Below are 18,816 nucleotides of genomic sequence, written 5' to 3'. Positions count from 1 at the left end.
TTATGGATATTAATCGCGAAAGCCTACGTGTTAAACCAGTACAAATCCATTATATAAACACAGTTATATATAAATATATAAATAAAGTGCCCGTTAATAATTAAATAATTTGGCATTTATAGTAAACGTTTAGAATTCATATAGTATAAAAATATAGTCGACAATAATTAATATGGCATATAAATACAGTCGAAGTGAATTATTAATATGGTACATAAATAGAAATTAAGGATTTAAAACTTTCGTGACTGCAGGGATTCATATTCTTGGTTCTTTCGGTAAAGTCACGTAGAAGGGAAACAATAAAATAATAAAAATATAAAACAATACAATTCTCACGTTTCGACTGCAACACAAGCAATCATCATCAGGTGTTGTGGTTTTCACACCTGATGATGATTGCTTGTGTTGCAGTCGAAACGTCGTGAGAAATGTATTGTTTTATATATTTTATTATTTTATTGTTTCCCTTCAACGTGACTTTACCGAAATAACTAAGAATATGAATTACTGCAGTCACGAAAGCTTTAAATCAAAATTTACAGGCAACGTTAATAATTAATTAAATAGCGGTGCGGTTGCGTGTTTCCGGTTCCGGTCTGTTGCCGGGGCAACCCCAACGGTCGCGGAATTTGAATTTGTGGCGGTGGAGGCTCCACGTGTGACGTCCTCACGCCCCTCACCGCACACAGCAGCGCCGCTCCCTTTAACCCGCAATCTAATCATACACAATAGAGCTCTCGGCAAACTAGCGAGTGTGTGCGTGGTTGTTTTTCCTTTGTTGTAAAACGCATCCGTTATCATTCACCAGCTTCTCCGTAGATCGTTTTCTCGTGTTCAATTCGGGGCCTTTTGACGTTCTTTTACGACCGGGTTTGTTTGTTTGTACGTGTTAAAATTACAAACCGCCATGCCCCGTAAGAGTACCTCGACGGGCGGCGCCTCCAAGCGTAAACCTCCGGCGCCAAAGCGGAGGCAGCCGCTGCCTGTCGCGGAGTCCCCCGAGCGGAGGGTGCGTGCCAGCCCCTCGTCTTCTGTCGCCCGGCGCCCTGCGAGAGGTAAGACCAAGGCGCAAGGCTCATGGGCAAAGCAATGGCTGCTTACGTTGTCAACAGCAGCAGATACATGTATCTTGTCCTCAAAAGCAGATTCTAGGGTACGGTTAACACAGCGGTGGTAGCCAAAGGATCTGCTATGAAGAAGGGCCATTGCCCGAAACGTCGCCTACTATGTGCATTTTTCCTTTAAAGGCCACGGTGTTATTGACGAATGCGTTGAGGGTGTTTTTGTTTGTTAATCGTGCTCGAGCACCGCCGCCAACGCAGCATCGCTAAATAATTTGCTTGGAAACGCCATCGATCATTCGATCGATGATAATGGTGACATTATCAATATTAAAAATGGTTATTCCTTATCCGGGTCTCAAGATTTTTTCAGGCTGGTCCTGCAACATATGGATTGTTTAGCCGATTCCATTGATGAGTGTTTGGCTTTAAATTAGTATGAGAAAACTGGAGAAGCCGGTGAAAACCTCGCAGACGTCTACAGCACCGGGCAAACCCCGTTTGGTCACCCATCAAAGTGCTCGCCAGGCTCAACACTTCTTAGCTTTCGAGATCTGTTGAGAGCGTACGGCGATAGGCCTATTTGGTCGCTATATCCGTGAGTGGCAGAATAATATGAATACAGTAATCGTATTTATTGGCGGTCGGGTGTCTGCACTTACTTCTGGATCCGGCAGAAGGATGTACTGACGAGGTGCGGTGACACCGATGACAGCTACAGCAGAAAATTGCCTCTGAATTGCGACATGCTCTGCTGGTCTCTTGATGAGATCTTAATATTAATGATGTACAATTGGTGGTCAGTCCACTGCTGGATGAAGGTCTCCCCGTATTGTGTCGGTCATGATTGATTTTTTTTTACCATACTTCACGCTATGCTCAAATTTTACCGCCGGTCTAATTCACGACCCGGAATTCAACTCAGGCGACCAGATTTGTAGGGCTATGTTTTGACCACTGTGTTTAGCTGATTATAAATGAGGACCACGGCTGTTCAATGGGGGCACTTGGGCCACCATAAGGATCCCTTATAAGGAATCACCCGGTCAATAGTCTGGCCAAGATGTGCTTGTTTTCCTTTGGAGATGAGGAATTGTGTATGACGACTTGCTGCTTTGTGGTGCAATATATGTATGGGTCTGGTGACCACCACGTTCAGTTATTGGATGAATTATGCTTAAAGGAGAGATGTGGTTTTACTCATCACATGGGTGTATTTTTTTATCATAGTTGGTGAGCACAGGCTCAAAGGGTCAGGTCAGTAAACAAACATTACTATGGAAGGTCTAATAGACAAGAGTTGATGTTTCTTGAAATGAGCAATGTTGTAAGAATTTGGGAAAAGAGATGATGGGAGTGAATTCCAAAGTGGAGCAGTGTGATGCAAGCAGAAAGAGAAGTATCTTGACCTGCATTGCGGAAGTTGAACATAGTGTGGATGAGACGAAACAGTCTGTTTAGTTAACCGAGTCCTCAGTATGGGTGGATAAAATACTGTAATGAGTGAAGCTAATACGAATTGTAACCATGGTAGAAACGATAGAAGAGTAGGTGACTGACTGCCTGTGAGCAAACGGCTGGGCCGAATCAGGGAGTGCTGGATCAATCAACCCGACTGCTTTAAGTTGAAACCGATCCAGTACGGTGAGGTAGGAACTAGGTGCATCACCCCAACTTTGGCAAGATTTGTGCTGTGCATACTCGTCTGACGCATTTAAAGCAGTGCGGGTGTGTGCGAACACATTGGACTCCAGATATGTGGTTGAATTGTTTGGCTGTGTAGAACACTCTCCAACGAAAAGGAAGCATCGTTTTCGGCCAGGCTCCAGGGCACTACTCGAGATCCGCAAGTATCAGAAATCCACAGACCTGCTCCTCCGCAAGCTTCCATTTTCACGTCTGGTTCGTTACGCATCAACTAATGGAATGGGATCAATATGGGTAATGTATCTTTCCCTCAAAAGCAGTATCCTGCCCTCTGAAAGCATGTGAATCTTGACCTGAGACAGAGGACTTTTGCCTGCATAATTTCCTTTCACCAGGATTACAAACCCAGCTCCAGTCTTCTTTTCAACACAACCAAGGATAATGGATGACCTATAGCAATATATAAACTGTTGGTAATTTATAGCACTTAAGTCATAATTTACATACCTTTGTCATTTGGCTGCTGAATGAAGGCCTCCCATCACCATGCCAGTCATGGAGGTTGTTTGACCATACACCACCACGCTGGTCATTGCAGGTTAGTGAAGTTGGTTGGGGGGTAGAACCATTCCAGATATTACTTGCCACTGACATTTACTGCTACTATTACCCGAGCTAAACTTGCTATATGTATAGCTCAATGTGCTAACCTCTACACCAAGACACCACTTAATAGCATTTAAAGCAATTTGTGAGAATTGTGAACACGGGAGGGCTAGACGTTGAACAAGTTGGGCCTCAACTTTTATAGCTGCAGATTTCCACGTTCAATTAACTGCTATTTTGTTACATCTTTACAGCTACATTCTGGATTTAAATTAAGAGTTGTCTGGCCGTTGTGCTTTGTGTTACGTGCATTGTGCGCAGGTGAGGGAACTGACTAGTCATCTTACGGTGCATCCGTTGAATTGGCAATCGGTTGCATTATTGGCTCTGCAGGAGGTAAGTGACTCATCCTGTATCATCTTACATACACATAATATTGATACATTGAACTTTTTCAAACATATCTGAGTGGGGCTCTCCTGCCAGTCACTGCTCTAAGGTTCATAATACACACGATCTATCAAAATACAAAACCCATAAAGGGGCCTGTGGCTAAATCACCCTAAATGCAGCTGATCCCATTAGATCTCAAGTTATGAGGGATTGAGCCTAGTTAGTACTTGGATAGGTGACTATCAAGGCTTTCCAAGTGTTGTAGGAACAGTGTTGCACAGTGTGATCAGATGGCAACTGCCACTCCCTTGGTTTCCTCCCGCATGAGGTCAAGTACTCTAATGAATGGTATTGACCAAATATTCTCCTGCAGGAACATTCCTGAAAAGAAGTCTCAGCTCATCGAGGCTTTCCTGAGTAACGTTACAAACCTCGCGTTATATTTGAGCTGTGCCACTCAGTCATTTTGTCTCCCTTTTTTAACATCTACCTTGCCCACTCATTAAGGCCACGGAGGCATTCCTCGTGAAGCTGTTTGAAGACTCCAACCTGTGCACCATCCACGGCAAGCGGGTGACACTCTTCCCACGCGACATGCAGCTCGCACGACGGATACGTGGCATAGAACACTTCTGAGCGGCTGCACTTTTGACAAGGACCTGCATTTGTTTTGCGTGGCATGCATAACACGAACCAGGAAGCAACATCAGATGGCAGAGCCGAGCTTTCGAGAACGACAGGGCCAATCCCATCATTGGTGGACGCTGCCTACTCACACAGCAGAACAAGGTTAAGTTTGCTCACCGTGTATAAATCGCTCACGGACAGGCGCAGAGGCAGCGTGTGCCGAGGCCCTTCGTTATAAGCTAAGCAAAAGTGTGGGGAGTTTCCAATTTAATCGTGTAGGTCTGGTATAGAATATCGGCATTTTAAAAGGATAATTACATCCTCAGGTCGTTTTAACCTGTGAAGTGTGTTTTAACTTGTTAATTTTCAACACTTGGTCCAGAGTGGTTAACTTATACAAGTCTTTGTATTATGAAACATTTTTATGTCTTGATAAATTGTCGACCCTGTATAATTTGTATTTGTAACCCTGCTAGCAATGTATATAAAACAATTCTGCCACGTAATAAGGACCGTAGGGATTTTTTTATGTTATTGTGACAGATGGTAGGTATTTTAAGAAGTTTATCTGGCTATAAGCACACTATATTTGCAACACATTCTTGCATTTCACTTGTGGGAAATTTTAGGGAAACAGCCGCTACAAGAACGTTGCATGAGCACATTTGGAATTTCTCCCAAGCAGTGTGCTTATATCAAACTTGGACTGCATTCGTGCCTGCAGACCTGGTAGTAGACTGAACACATTCATCCATAAGCCCACTTGTCAGAACCACGCAAGGTAGCGCATAACTTGTGGTTCCAATTTCTGTGGCCAATAAAAAGCGGATTGTGATAACCATCCGAAATGAGTGGATTATCAAATGACTATTAGCCATATTCATACATGGGTACGACTAACGTTTTATGACGAGCGGTACCAATTTCTGCTCTGGCTCATGGACTATACTGACGTCTTGAGTTTAAACAGAATTAATTCATAGGTTTGGTTACCACACTAAGTTGGTTGTGTCCCTGTGTAGTTTTAATCTAAGGCAGTTTAGAACAGTATTTGCCTCCTGGAAACACCAAATAAAATACAAATGTTGGATACAGCTCCTAAACAAAAAGCCTGGTCAAAGTCTGGCGACGTATAAAAATGGTTGTGCAAAAGGTGGGGAAGAGCATTTTAAACTACACAATTTAGTTATAACAGCATTCTCAAAACATTGTTTGCAGGAGTTACAAAATGTTTAAAATGTTTATGTAAATGTGGCATTTGGGATAATTAACTTCATCTTTTAAAGTACTCGTTTTTTTCAGTCAAGTCACGTAGGTAAAATAATGAAAACTAAATTAAATCACGTTTCGGAGGCAACACAAGCTTCCGTCTTCAGGTGGAACAGTCACAGCAGAATAGCTGTATCACTTGATACAGTGTGCTTATATCAAACTTGGACTTGATACAGCTATTCTGCTGTGACCGTTCCACCTGAAGACGGAAGCTTGTGTTGCCTCTGAAACGTCGTGATTTAATTTAGTTGTTTTCATTTATTTTATTTTTATTTTACCTACGTGACTTTACCGAAAAAACCAAAGACTATGAATCTTAGCTTTTAAAGTGTTTATACAAGTTAAATGTTGCATCTTGCTAGGCATGCCTCAACTGTTTGTGCCTTACATTGTTTTAAAGTTTTCTATATAATAAAGTTTTCCTTACACACTGCAACATCAATTTAATGACAACTGCTGTGCCACAATGGCTACACTTCATACAAAAGCATGCTTGACTAAGCATCTTGAGTGGTTTGTCTTGGTGCACTCACAGCATAGCCTATGATTTAGACTGAAATGTGAATGCCTCAATTTCTATACTCTTAATTGTCATGCATTTTAGTGTTCGTTTTTAGTTAAGACATAAGGTCGTTTGAAATAAATATAAGTGTAGAAAAATGCCATTCGGAAATGTATTGTAAAGTGTTACATTGTGTAAAGCAATTTAAATTGGTGACAAAAACGACTATACAGACCTTTACAAAACAGACACCTTTATTTAAGTGTAACCGTTGTAATGGTACACTTAAGCCTAGCTTCAATTCTAACTGGAAATAGTATTCAAAAGAAAGTCAATTTGACCAGAAGCACATTCCCATTCCTGCAAATAGATACACATGCAATTCTGTTGAGTAATTTTTATTTGAGTTTCAAAACTAACATTTTAGACAGGTAGTCCCAAGCTACAATAGCCAAACTGGATGCCCCATACTAAAAAAAACCTACAGTGTGCAACTGTTATAGTTGCTATGGTTAGATCAAGTGCTATTATCGCAAGGTGTGGTAAGCTGTAATGCACAGTCGTGGGCCATGCGGTGGTGGTGATGTTGCTCACTGTAGGCCCATTTTACATGCTCCCCCATTGATCACGGAAAATATTACTTCAGTCAGGACATCAGTGATTTACGTAGCGTCACCGCCAATTTAGAATGTGTCCTCTCCCCTGGTAAATAAGCTCAAAGTAAAAATGGACAACGCTCAATTGGACATAGAATCGCATGGAAAAACACTTTCTTGTTGCTATCTTCTCAGCTGGCATGAGCATTAAGAGGTATCCATGGTCTGAACCACTTCCTCCACCACATCAAACTTGATGGGGGTGATTTTCTCCGAGATCACTGCTGTTGTGCCGCGCTTGTAGCGGTAACTGTTTTGCCTGCGGGAACAACATTACGAATTAGAGTCGAGTCAAAACTAGGGCTGTTTGATTTTTTTTTTGATCCAATCACAGAATTGATTAGTCAATTCCAAAAGTCACGAAATCGGTAAACAAATCCAGATAAATGTTATTAACGGTCGAACCGATTGGCATGTGATAATATTCAAACCGCACAACGCATTAATAGTTACATGAAATATCATTACATACATAATATACATAAAAACACTCGACAGTCCTTTATTAAGCCACTGTTCTTGAAAGCCTCACCACACCATGTCAATGATGGGGGTTTTACCATAACTTCACGCTGGTCAGTGCGGGTTGGTAAACCAATCAGTTTTTTAATAGTTCATTTTGTACGCAATTATAAAGTGACAACGCAACCTGAGGCACCTGCACTTAAATTACCAACAAGCAAATGCAGTGCTCACCGGACTCCTTTCTTGTTGGCCACCTCATAGGGTCTCAGGTAGTCCACCTTCTCCTTTGTGATTACACACAGGTCAATGTTGCTGCCAGAGCCCAAGTCATTGAAGATCCCAGCAGCAATGGCATCCCTCACCAATTGCTTGGCTTCCTCCTCCTGTAGGGCAGACACTTGTTATATAGTGGAGCTTTTATTATAACACTGGCGGGAAAGAATTAAGAATTACCGCACGACAAATAGTATTTTGGCACCAAAGTTGTGAAACCGTTTCCCAAGAAAACATTGATGCACCTGTTTATTAATTTAAAACTAAATTAAAGACATTTTCAGATTGTGCATGAGTAGCTCAAATGCAGTGGACAAGAGTGTGGTCTCAAGCACTTCTAAAATGCTTAGTCTCATTCTGTATATTACATATACTATTAAAATTTTGTAATAGGTTTGAAGTTACTTTCTCAGTAAAGAGCTCAAATTAACCTTTGTTCTGGAGCTCGGGTGTACAGAATGGGAGGTGTGGTAATAATAAAATATTGTGATATATAACAATGATAAATAAATGTACATGGAGCCAACATTACATGATGTAGTTTATGCTTTAATTTCAAACCTCCATATTGGGCTTGAATCTATCCTCAAAAACAGCCATAGCAGCCAGGGATCCAGATCCTGTGAAAGGAAAACAAAATATGCATTTATATTTATTATTTTAACTACGAGAATACGGTCTTAAGAATATTGTAATCCACGATCAGACAGTGCACAACATTTATTTACCAACGTAAAACAGAGGTGCCCTGACAACACCCCATCTCTCCTTCCCCATTCACACCTCAAGAGTAAATGACATCTACTGCAGCCAGGAGTCCTGTGTCTGTCCCTTGAACTCTCCACCCACCAGACACTTCACTAAGGCAGTGAACGATAAAAGTGTACAAGTGGGTGGAACAGTGCTTACTGGCCATGTAAAATTTCACCCCCGCAGCAATTCAATGAAATGTGGGATTATCAGTTGCTGTGTCGAGGGTGTGATTTTATTCCACAAACCGTTTGTCTCATTTTAACCATCTCGTGTGCATAATTGGTTCCGTCTAGTTTATGTTTAGTTGCTCCATTAGCCTAAATGCATCATGTTTGAATAAAAATAAATTTGAACACAAGTCATCCAATGAATGTATCCGCGCCCGACTTACGTTAGCGACTCGTTGCACGACTTTTGTGCGCGTTATAAATCAGACATTATTACTATTAATCGTGATCAACGCTAACTATATTAATCGACTCATTGGTACACGACGAGCATTTACCCATTGTCACGTAGGGTAGCTTGTCTGTGGAGCCGTGTGGGTGGATGCTGTACAGCTGAGGGCCGGTGATGTCCACTCCGCCCAGCACCAGCGAAGCACCAATATGTCCCTGGTACCTATGCACACAAATTAATTACCGATTCATGCCTCCCACCATCAGAACCATTTTGCACCTCTGATTAGCAGTTGGCTACGTACGGTGCAAAAGAAGTTCAACATACATGCATTGACACCAGGACATGCTAATGAATTAACCTAAAAGCTAGGGTAATCATCACTGCAATACCAGTTTTCTACACGTTAATTGTATTTTGAATGTTGAGTGTATTCTGTGCTTTCCTTTACTTCCAGTATGAAAATATTACTTAAAACTTATTCAACTGCAGTTCCCTCCACAAAATAAGTGAATCATTGCAGCTTTATCAAATATTATACTTATAATGCACGTGCTGTCAACTATAACCTAAATAATCAAATACACTTCTACAATAGTCTATGGCTTTTATTGAGTGTTTAATAGCAAATATGGGAGAACTTCCATTATTTTTTCCATTACTTAACAAACCTGGTCAGGAAATAAGATATCTAAAAATAATATTTTTCAAAACAGATGACAGATTGTGGTTCTTATATTATACGACATCGTTGAGGTAATACAACTGCATAGGTAATTTTGTTATCCTGCTCTCAAATGTGTGTTGTAACTGCATGCTCTTCGCATGTCTGACATTTCACTGCACGTGGGTGGAGCTCCAGAAGCCTTTTCAGAACACGTAACCCAATTATCCATTGCGGAGTGGGGATTTATCATGTTGCAATATCGTGGTAACTACGCTCAAAGTCAATGGCTCTAAACTAAAACTAAACTTTGTATATTACCAGGTAAGGCCCACAGAGCTATGTAGCTCTTTTTCAGAAGTGACCTGGCCACAAATGATAAGCTCAACGAAGTGGATTATCACGTGGAGATTTATAGCAGCCAAATACTCTAAATGCACGTTTCTAAATGTGAAAGGAAAAACCGGAGAATCTGGAGAAAAATCCACGCGACCAAGTGGAGAGAGACATGCAAACTCCAAATCTACAGGTGTCAGGGTTGGGATCGAACCCACGACCTCCTGCAAGCAGGCGAGGTAGTTAACATCTTGCTACCATGCTCACCGGAACAGCATCTGCTTGAGCATGCGGTTGGCGGTGACGACACGTCCCTGCCGCCCCGTGGAGAGCGAGTGCAGCTCCAGGTTGGACGAGATGAGCTGCGTTGTCATCTCGGTGTCGGCAGCGGTGCCTGCCCCACAGCAGCTGGTGGTGGTGGTGGTAACAAACAGCAGGTACAGTAAAACCTTGGATTGCGAGTAACTTGGTCTGCGAGTGTTATGCAAGACGAGCAAAAAATTTAAATAAATATTAATTTGATAAACGAGCGAGGTCTTGCAATACGAGTAGTACGTATACGCTTTGTCTGCTGAGCTTTCACGTGATCACAACTGATACACGAGTGCTTTGATATACGAGTGCTTTGGATTACAAACACGTTTTTGGAACGAATTATGCTCGCAATCCAAGGTTTTACTGTATTTAAAATTGCACTCCTGCCTCTATTTAAAAACGCACGCGTCTAGTTTGTGAGTTGAGTGAAATTTGCGCGTCAAACTAGTCAGTTGTGTAAGAACATTTTGTAAACAACAGCCCAAATTATGCCAAAATATGGGATTATCAGGTGCTGTGCCCCATGCTGGAAATCTGGTAGCGTGGAAATGATCATGTACAAGCTACATTTGATTACTTGCAGGCGAGCGATACTTACTACATATTTGGTGCCAAGTAGTGGATCTTCTCGCAGTTTTTGTCGGCAACAATGGTGTCTTCGGTTGCACGAGTGTCAGCTCCGAGAACAACCCCATCCTACGTTAAATACAACATTTAAATTACAATACAATCAATGCGATTATCTACAGCCCAATAATGGTCGAGATCTTTATATTTTTTTACATAACCACATACATTGTTGCCATCATCGTTAAAATTGCCATCAATTAAACCGAAAAGCACGTCCCATCAAAAATTGAAATTCGTGTCTTTTAAATTCCCGAGATGAATCAGATATCACACCGTACTCTCAGCGTTTACCTTAAAGATGATGCCAGCGATGGTGGTGCCGGTCTTTCTCGCCTTTGGCGGTGGGACACCTTGCTTGGCAAACTCCAACTCTAGGAAAGCATTCCTGGATGAAAGGGATGCAAGATTAAACCCCAACTTAAACGCGAGGTACGGTGTAGCAAAATTAACTCGAATAACAACAGCGTGACACTGGTGTTGACACAGTTAAGGTTTTGTCAGATGTGGTCACATTTGGTGACGTAAATGCAGTTTAAAACAGATGTTGAGGTGTTCAAACACCAAATGGATACCTTTTGCAAAGAATCAAGTCTGCATTAACCACACGTACTTGTGGTGAGAACGTCACAAACAAACATGCTCTGGACAATATACGCGTTGTCTTTGAAACTGATTGGCGTTTGAACATCTAAACACTTACTCTTTAGTTCTTTCGGTAAAGACACGTAGAACATCAAATGATAATAGAATACGACGTTTCGATTGCAACACAAGTAACCATCATCAGGTAAGAATGAATGATCAGACACGGAAACAACATAGGCACACACATGCAGAGACACACAAAGACACCGAGCGAGACACACCTGATGATGGTTGCTTGTGTTGCAATCGAAACGTTGTATTCTAGTATTAATTGATTTTATCTTCTACGCGACTTTACCGAAAGAACCAAAGAGTAATTCCTGCAGTCACGAAAGCTTAGAATCTAATCTAAACACTTGTTTTATTGCCAGAGAGGGTAAAACCTATTCTTATTTTTCATACTTTGATACTGGGAATAATGTCCCAGTATAAACTGTTCACTGCTTTTGCGATTGTCTCTCGATGCAGTCTCTTTGCCGTCACCACGGCTATATCTACGCGTGTTTGGGGATCAGTGTCTTTGTCTTTCCCTCTCTTTGGGGCTCTCTCACGTGTCTCATAAATCTAAAATATTAATGTACCATACCTGTCAACCCCTTAACCTTATTACCCAGACCAACTCACACCGTATTGGTCACCCCGTGCCCTTATAAATCTCAACGTTCATCCAACAAAGTCCCATCACAAGGGAGAAACACAAACAATAGACTCCCCCCCCCCCACACACATTTGTCCACATTTAAACGGCTGTCCGCCGTATGTACCTGAAAACTAAATATCCATGTACAAGAATACGTGTAAACCGTATGGGTTGACATGTATGCTGTATTAAATCCGTGCATCTCTCTCCGGCACCCGATGCCTCTCCCGTCTTTACACAGCAATCGCCTATTCACGCGGCAGAGAGCCCTGGCGCGGTAACACACACACAAATAACATGACGCACAAATAAAACCACATCCCCTACACCACAGCTTCAATAACGACAAGGCCAAACTCAACGAAAGCCGCAAAAACGAACTCGGCAAACGACACTCGAACGCACACAACACGACGATCACCGCGGCCTAAGCAGCCAGGCCTCAACAATCCACCATGCGCAGTCATCCCCCGCACCGCTCTCTCTCTCTCCGGCTTCTGAGGTTGGGTGGTGGAATCCATAGCCACCTTGCAACAACCGCGGGGCGGGGGATGGTTCTGTCCCTCCTGTCGGCACACTTTAGTGAGGGTAGGGACGACATCCTCACCTCTTGCAGTTGTCGAAGTTGAAGCCTCCGACGGGCGGCACTTGCACTTGCACGGACGCCATCGCCACAGCACCCGGTGACGTTCCCGGAGCGCGCTTCCGTGTCAAGGGTTAATGAGATGCGCGGGTGGTTCTTTATTTATTTTGTGTACCCATTTAACGTGTGTATATGTAAAAAAAATGTGTTACAGTTTATTTATTGGAACGTTTGTAAACGCGCACGTTTAATTGCGTCGTAAACGAATTTTTTTAAAGGCGTTGGAAAATTATTCGCACCCTGACCCTTGCGGGGCTTTGGTGGCACCAAGATGGCGGCGGGGATGTGTGTACCAAGATGGCGGCGGGGATGTGTGTACCAAGATGGCGGCGGGGATGTGTGTTCCAAGATGGCGGCGGGGATGTGTGTACCAAGATGGCGGCAGGATGTGTGTACCAAGATGGCGGGGGGGATGTGTGTGCCAATATGGCGGCAGGATGTGTGTACCAAGATGGCGGCAGGGATGTGTGTTCCAATATGGCGGCGGGGATGTGTGTACCAAGATGGCGGCGGGGATGTGTGTACCAAGATGGCGACAGGGTTGTGTATACCAAGATGGCGGCGGGGATGTGTGTACCAAAATGGCGGCGCATAATATAGTAACATCTGCGTTGTTGTTTTTGTTCACATTTACATCGCTCTAAAGCCCAAACGAAACCGATGATCTGGCATGTTGTGTTTTACTGAACGGGACACTGCATTTTGATCGCCTCGTTTGTAATAAAATTTGCTATATTCAAACTTTATTGACTGTACCAGATGCAAGTTGCACGATCTACAGGGTGCTCCGGATGTCTTGTGACCTTAAATGATCTAAAATGTTATATTTTTAAGTAAGGCGTATTTAAAATATAAATGAATATGCAATGGAAAAATACCTTAGGGGTCAATTAATTTGGAGGTCACAATACATCTGGACCACCTTGGAGCGATGCCGGAGAATTCGAAAGTGTATTGTAACATATAATTATAATTTACTCCACTCATTTAAGTTAAATGATGTGGATATTTTCACCCGTTTAATGGGATGTGTTGCTGTTGCGAAACTCCGTAACTTGATGGAATAATTGAGAATTGGCATGAGCTATGAACGGGCCCGTGTGCAGGTCCTTGGTGGATTGTATTTATTACATTGCCCGATCGTGAGGAATGGGGACGGCTTGGGGTGGTTTTCATCCAGCAGTGGATTGATTATTGCTGCTGATGATTATAGTATTGGAAATTAGATCAAGCATGGTATTGGCAATGGGAAATGTTGGCTATAATTGTCTCAAAAATGGGCACAAAATGGGCCAATCTTTTCCCAGTAACCATGGCACGTTGGCCCAATATTGCAAGTTTCCTGGGGCATTTTTTTCTGACTTCACATTGGTCCAAGATATGCAAGTCCATTGGCAACAGCCCTTCATTTATTCAATCCACGGGAATAATTTTACCCTTTTCACAACATGTAAGCTCTTTCCGTATAGCCTCTGGGTAGCAAACCTTGTCAGAGCTCAATGGAGTGGATATGTCAAAAAAATTGTGTAACTTGCCAAGATGCATTATGCAAATGCACAACTGCTGATGCATATTTACATTTTGCGTCCGGTGTTTGGTAACCAAAATTAATTGCAGCTCGTGTCTATCCACTGCTAGATGAAGGCCTCCCCTACGCCATGTTCCACCTGTTTGACCATACTTCACTACGCTCGCCAAATTCGTCAATTACACAGCCTTGAGAAGATGATACGATATTGCCATTCTAAATATATTGCTGCAGAAGGATACTGCGGCTAAACTGGACCCACAGAGTGACCAACACATATGTAGGATGGACAACAACAATAACAGGAACATTAAACGTGTTGTTCAGAAAAATGGAAAGAACCGGAAAGAGAGGAAGACCTAATAATAGTTTGACGGCAACATAAGAGATTGTTCCCATAAAGATTTGGCACTACTTTTTGAGCATATTGGCACAAGACAGAGGAACGTTCAAACAAATGACAACATTTGCAGTGGACACCTAAGGGCTATTCGCCCATGGATCGTGGTGATGATGATGAAAATATACACAATATATTTAGGTGATGCTTCAGGCAATGACCCATTTATTCATAGCACATGGCACATACATAAAAATCACCTTGATCAGTGTGGGTTCGTGAAGAGGGGATGCATGGCCAGGGCCAGTTGAGATACAGTGAGTGATTTTGTACGTTGGCCCACTGACAAAGAAATGATCAGTCTATAATTTTAATGGTAGGTTTATTTGAAGTGAGAGACAGAATAACAACAAAAAAATCCAGAAAAACGCATGTCAAAAATGTTATAAATTGATTTGCATTTTAATGAGGAAAATAAGTATTTGACCCCTCTGCAAAACATGACTTAGTACTTGGTGGCAAAACCCTTGTTGGCAATCACAGAGGTCAGACGTTTCTTGTAGTTGGCCACCAGGTTTGCACACATCTCAGGAGGGATTTTGTCTCACTCCGCTTTGCAGATCTTCTCCAAGTCATTAAAGTTTCGAGGCTGACGTTTGGCAACTCGAACCTTCAGCTCCCTCCACAGATTTTCTATGGGATTAAGGTCTGGAGACTGGCTAGGCCACTCCAAGACCTTAATGTGCTTCTTCTTGAGCCACTCCTTTGTTGCCTTGGCCGTGTGTTTTGGGTCATTGTCATGCTGGAATACCCATCCATGACCCATTTTCAATGCCCTGGCTGAGGGAAGGAGGTTCTCACTCAAGATTTGACGGTACATGGACCCGTCCATCGTGCCTTTGATGCGGTGAAGTTGTCCTGTCCCCTTAGCAGAAAAACACCCCCAAAGCATAATGTTTCCACCTCCATGTTTGACGGTGGGGATGGTGTTCTTGGGGTCATAGGCAGCATTCCTCCTCCTCCAAACACGGCCAGTTGAGTTGATGCCAAAGAGCTTCATTTTGGTCTCATCTGACCACAACACTTTCACCCAGTTGTCCTCTGAATCATTCAGATGTTCATTGGCAAACTTCAGACGGGCATGTATATGTGTTTTCTTGAGCAGGGGGACCTTGCGGGTGCTGCAGGATTTCAGTCCTTCACGGCGTAGTGTGTTACCAATTGTTTTCTTGGTGACTTTCGTCCCAGCTGCCTTGAGATCATTGATAAGATCCTCCCGTGTAGTTCTGGGCTGATTCCTCACCGTTCTCATGATCATTGCAACTCCACGAGGTGAGATCTTGCATGGAGCCCCAGGCCGAGGGAGATTGACAGTTCTTTTGTGTTTCTTCCATTTGCGAATGATCGCACCAACTGTTGTCACCTCACCAAGCTGCTTGGCAATGGTCTTGTAGCCCATTCCAGCCTTGTGTGGGTCTACAATCTTGTCCCTGACATCCTTGGAGAGCTCTTTGGTCTTGGCCATGGTGGAGAGTTTGGAATTTGATTGATTGCTTCTGTGGACAGGTGTCTTTTATACAGGTAACAAGCTGAGATTAGGAGCACTCTCTTTAAGAGTGTGCTCCTAATCTCAGCTCGTTACCTGTATAAAAGATACCTGGGAGCCAGAAATCTTTCTGATGGAGAGGGGGTCAAATACTTATTTCCCTCATTAAAATGCAAATCAATTTATAACATTTTTGACATGCGTTTTTCTGGATTATTTTGTTGTTATTCTGTCTCTCACTGTTCAAATAAACCTACCATTAAAATTATAGACTGATCATTTCTTTGTCAGTGGGCAAACGTACAAAATCAGCAGGGGATCAAATACTTTTTTTTCCCTCACTGTATCACTCGCCAGTATATATGTATACCAGCTACACTTCCCGGCTTCGCCCGGGACTTGGATTCACCACGACCGCCGCCTTTGTCTCCCCAGTGGCGATGTTCACACAGCAGAGCAGTTACTCTTTTGATGCTGAGTCGACCTAGGGGAGGCCCAGGACCGGTAAAAATAATCGTCACCGGTGGTGGCCGTGAGCAGGAATCGAACTCGGGTCGCCGGGTTTGTAGCGCAGCGCGCTAACCGCTACACTACAATGCGTTACGCTTCCACACACACACAGATTACACACACACAGCAAGCTAACCACTACACTACAATGCGTTACGCTTCCACACACACACAGATTACACACACACAGCAAGCTAACCACTACACTACAATGCGTTACGCTTCCACACACACACAGATTACACACACACAGCAAGCTAACCACTACACTACAATGCGTTACGCTTCCACATGCGCGGGTCACATGACATATTTGACGTCACAGCTCACTTGCCGTGCAAAAAAATCTATGCATTATTGAGCTCCCCCCCCCCCCCCTAAAAAACAAAACCAAAAGTGTATTTTTATAATTTTTGCATGGTGTACAGTCTGGAAAGTACCCACATGGCAAATTTCCAGTTTGTTGCATGTCGGGAAGTACGCTAACCATTTTGAACAGACACACATAATCACAACTTTGCCTTTTATATATATGGAGATAAAACCACATCTACAACATTTTATTATCCGTTTTAAGTGTGTAAGCAGAAATGTAATTGTTATAATTACATGTAATATTTATCTTTGTACCTGTTGGTATAGAAAAGCCAAGTTGATTTGGTTGTGGTGTGTGGATATGCGGTCGCGAATGTGTACTTAAACTTCTATAATTGTTTATTTGCACACACAAAACATATTTTAATGTTTATCATTAGCATAACAACGTTACATTGATACATTCAACAACATTAACACGTGTCAAAAAATACTGACATAAACCTACTGCATGCTCATGAAAAACGCCACCAAAACTAAAGGCACTAATTGGCAATAAAAGCTACTTAAAATAAATAACAGTGCCAGAATAAATGATGACCAAGCAATGCTTCTCTTTTCAATTTGCAACTCGTCATCTATTGCATTCAGGTTTATAATTGGCGCAGCCATTAGGATTATGTTGCTTTCATTATGGACCGAGCTGTAAAATGATGAGCGCGTGATGAAATCAATGGTCCTTGTAACTTTAACGCGTTTTTTCTTACTTTGTATAAATCCTTTATATACCCATGACACCCTTGTCTTTCAACCAAGAATGCATACGCCCCGTTTGAGACGCTTGATATATTTCATTTCAATGTACATTGAGATCGTTTTGCCATTCGATCGTTGTTAGAGGGGACTCCTCTACTTACGAACGAGACAGTTCCAGAGATCTGTTCGTAAATCGATTTGTTCGTAAGTCCAACTTTATTCCTTTCTATTCCAAACATGTTGCACGGCATGTACACTCAACAAGGGGGGTGACTGTTAACGTTGTATAATCTACTATAGACGTACATGCCACTGGTTCTTCATGTTCTGCAGATGTAAATGCTACCACCGCCATCTATTGCTCGGCGGTTGAACTTACGACTCTCGATCTGAACAGGCAACTGGACATACGTATATCTGAAAGTTCGTAAGTCGAAAATTCGTAAGTAAAATTCGAAGTAATCCCAGTATATGCATTGGAAGTTTCACGTTCTCACTCGACTCTGCCACTAGAGTGCAGCATGGCCACTACATTCGTTTCGAAAATCCCTTTGTCCAAGAGATTTATTGTTGAGCAGACAGGCACAATGAAATGTAGCTTTTTAAACATCCCCTCTGAGAGGACGGCAATCGCTAGCGACAAGTGCCCCTGCTGCCCTAAAAACACACAGAGTATATTAATAAGATTGTAAAAAAAAAATTAGAATGTCCCTTAAACCCAGTGGGAACCAATTTAAACATGATCCTGGGTGCAAATGCGATCTGGAATAAAAATACAAATGGAGATTCAAAGTGTCCAATTATTTAATAGATAATTGTATATTATCTTAATGAGCAGGCTTTTATTTGGCTATATGCACTTTATATTTTGAAGGATTCTTCCTTGCAAAGGTCGACTGTTTAATTAGTAAAACAAAATTAAAAAAAAAATGTTCTTAATTGCTGTTGTCTTCCACGTGTGTTTTATTTCAGTCTCGTCTATTTTTTTGTTGCAGCGGGCACAAATGAATGGTGACACGCCGAAGCAACGCCACCACAAAGCGCTGCTCTCGTTGTTTTTAAATAAATACACCCCAGCGAATGTGGCGCGGTCTCTCTCGTGTGCGTTGCGAGTAAGTTACCCCACCTCCGAAGGTCTTGGTGGTTTGGGGCCAGACAGGTCAGTGTCTGTTATTAAGGGTGACAGCTGGCGATTATATGACGGGGCACGCTCTTGATAACCCGGGCTCTCATTTGTAACTCTTAACAAGGCAGCATTTGAACAGCAATCCCGCCCCTCCCCTCCCCCCCA

The 18,816-nt window shown here is 42.5% G+C and overlaps 2 protein-coding genes across 3 annotated transcripts; one reads left to right on the top strand and one right to left on the bottom strand.

Moving 5' to 3' along the window:
• Positions 1 to 583: 583 nt before the first annotated feature.
• Positions 584 to 6,045, top strand: LOC116944873 (histone H3-like centromeric protein A). Of its 2 annotated transcripts, none has more exons than XM_032958725.2 (4): positions 584 to 1,058; positions 2,848 to 3,005; positions 3,639 to 3,713; positions 4,218 to 6,045. In XM_032958725.2, exons 1-4 carry the CDS (start codon positions 911 to 913, stop codon positions 4,344 to 4,346), a joined length of 510 nt encoding a protein of 169 aa, XP_032814616.1. In that variant the 5' UTR covers positions 584 to 910; the 3' UTR covers positions 4,347 to 6,045. The 2 variants fall into 2 exon arrangements, with proteins under 2 accessions (XP_032814616.1, XP_032814617.1); XM_032958726.2 differs by having other exon boundaries at positions 588 to 1,058; positions 2,848 to 2,966.
• Positions 6,046 to 6,347: 302 nt separating this feature from the next.
• On the bottom strand, positions 6,348 to 12,646 carry LOC116944872 (proteasome subunit beta type-7). Its single transcript, XM_032958724.2, has 8 exons — positions 12,495 to 12,646; positions 10,894 to 10,987; positions 10,571 to 10,668; positions 9,925 to 10,065; positions 8,764 to 8,879; positions 8,067 to 8,125; positions 7,464 to 7,615; positions 6,348 to 7,026 (listed from the first exon to the last, which is right to left on the bottom strand). The coding sequence occupies exons 1-8, from the start codon at positions 12,554 to 12,556 to the stop codon at positions 6,915 to 6,917; spliced, it is 834 nt and encodes a 277-aa protein (XP_032814615.1). The 5' UTR covers positions 12,557 to 12,646; the 3' UTR covers positions 6,348 to 6,914.
• Positions 12,647 to 18,816: the final 6,170 nt, after the last annotated feature.

Source organism: Petromyzon marinus, chromosome 22, assembly GCF_048934315.1.
Source record: "Petromyzon marinus isolate PM22_M1 ecotype Great Lakes invasive population chromosome 22, UKy_Petmar_22M1.pri1.0, whole genome shotgun sequence".
Taxonomy (NCBI): domain Eukaryota; kingdom Metazoa; phylum Chordata; class Hyperoartia; order Petromyzontiformes; family Petromyzontidae; genus Petromyzon; species Petromyzon marinus.
Note: the sequence above shows the minus strand (reverse complement) of the source record. Positions and strands in the feature narration are given on the sequence as shown.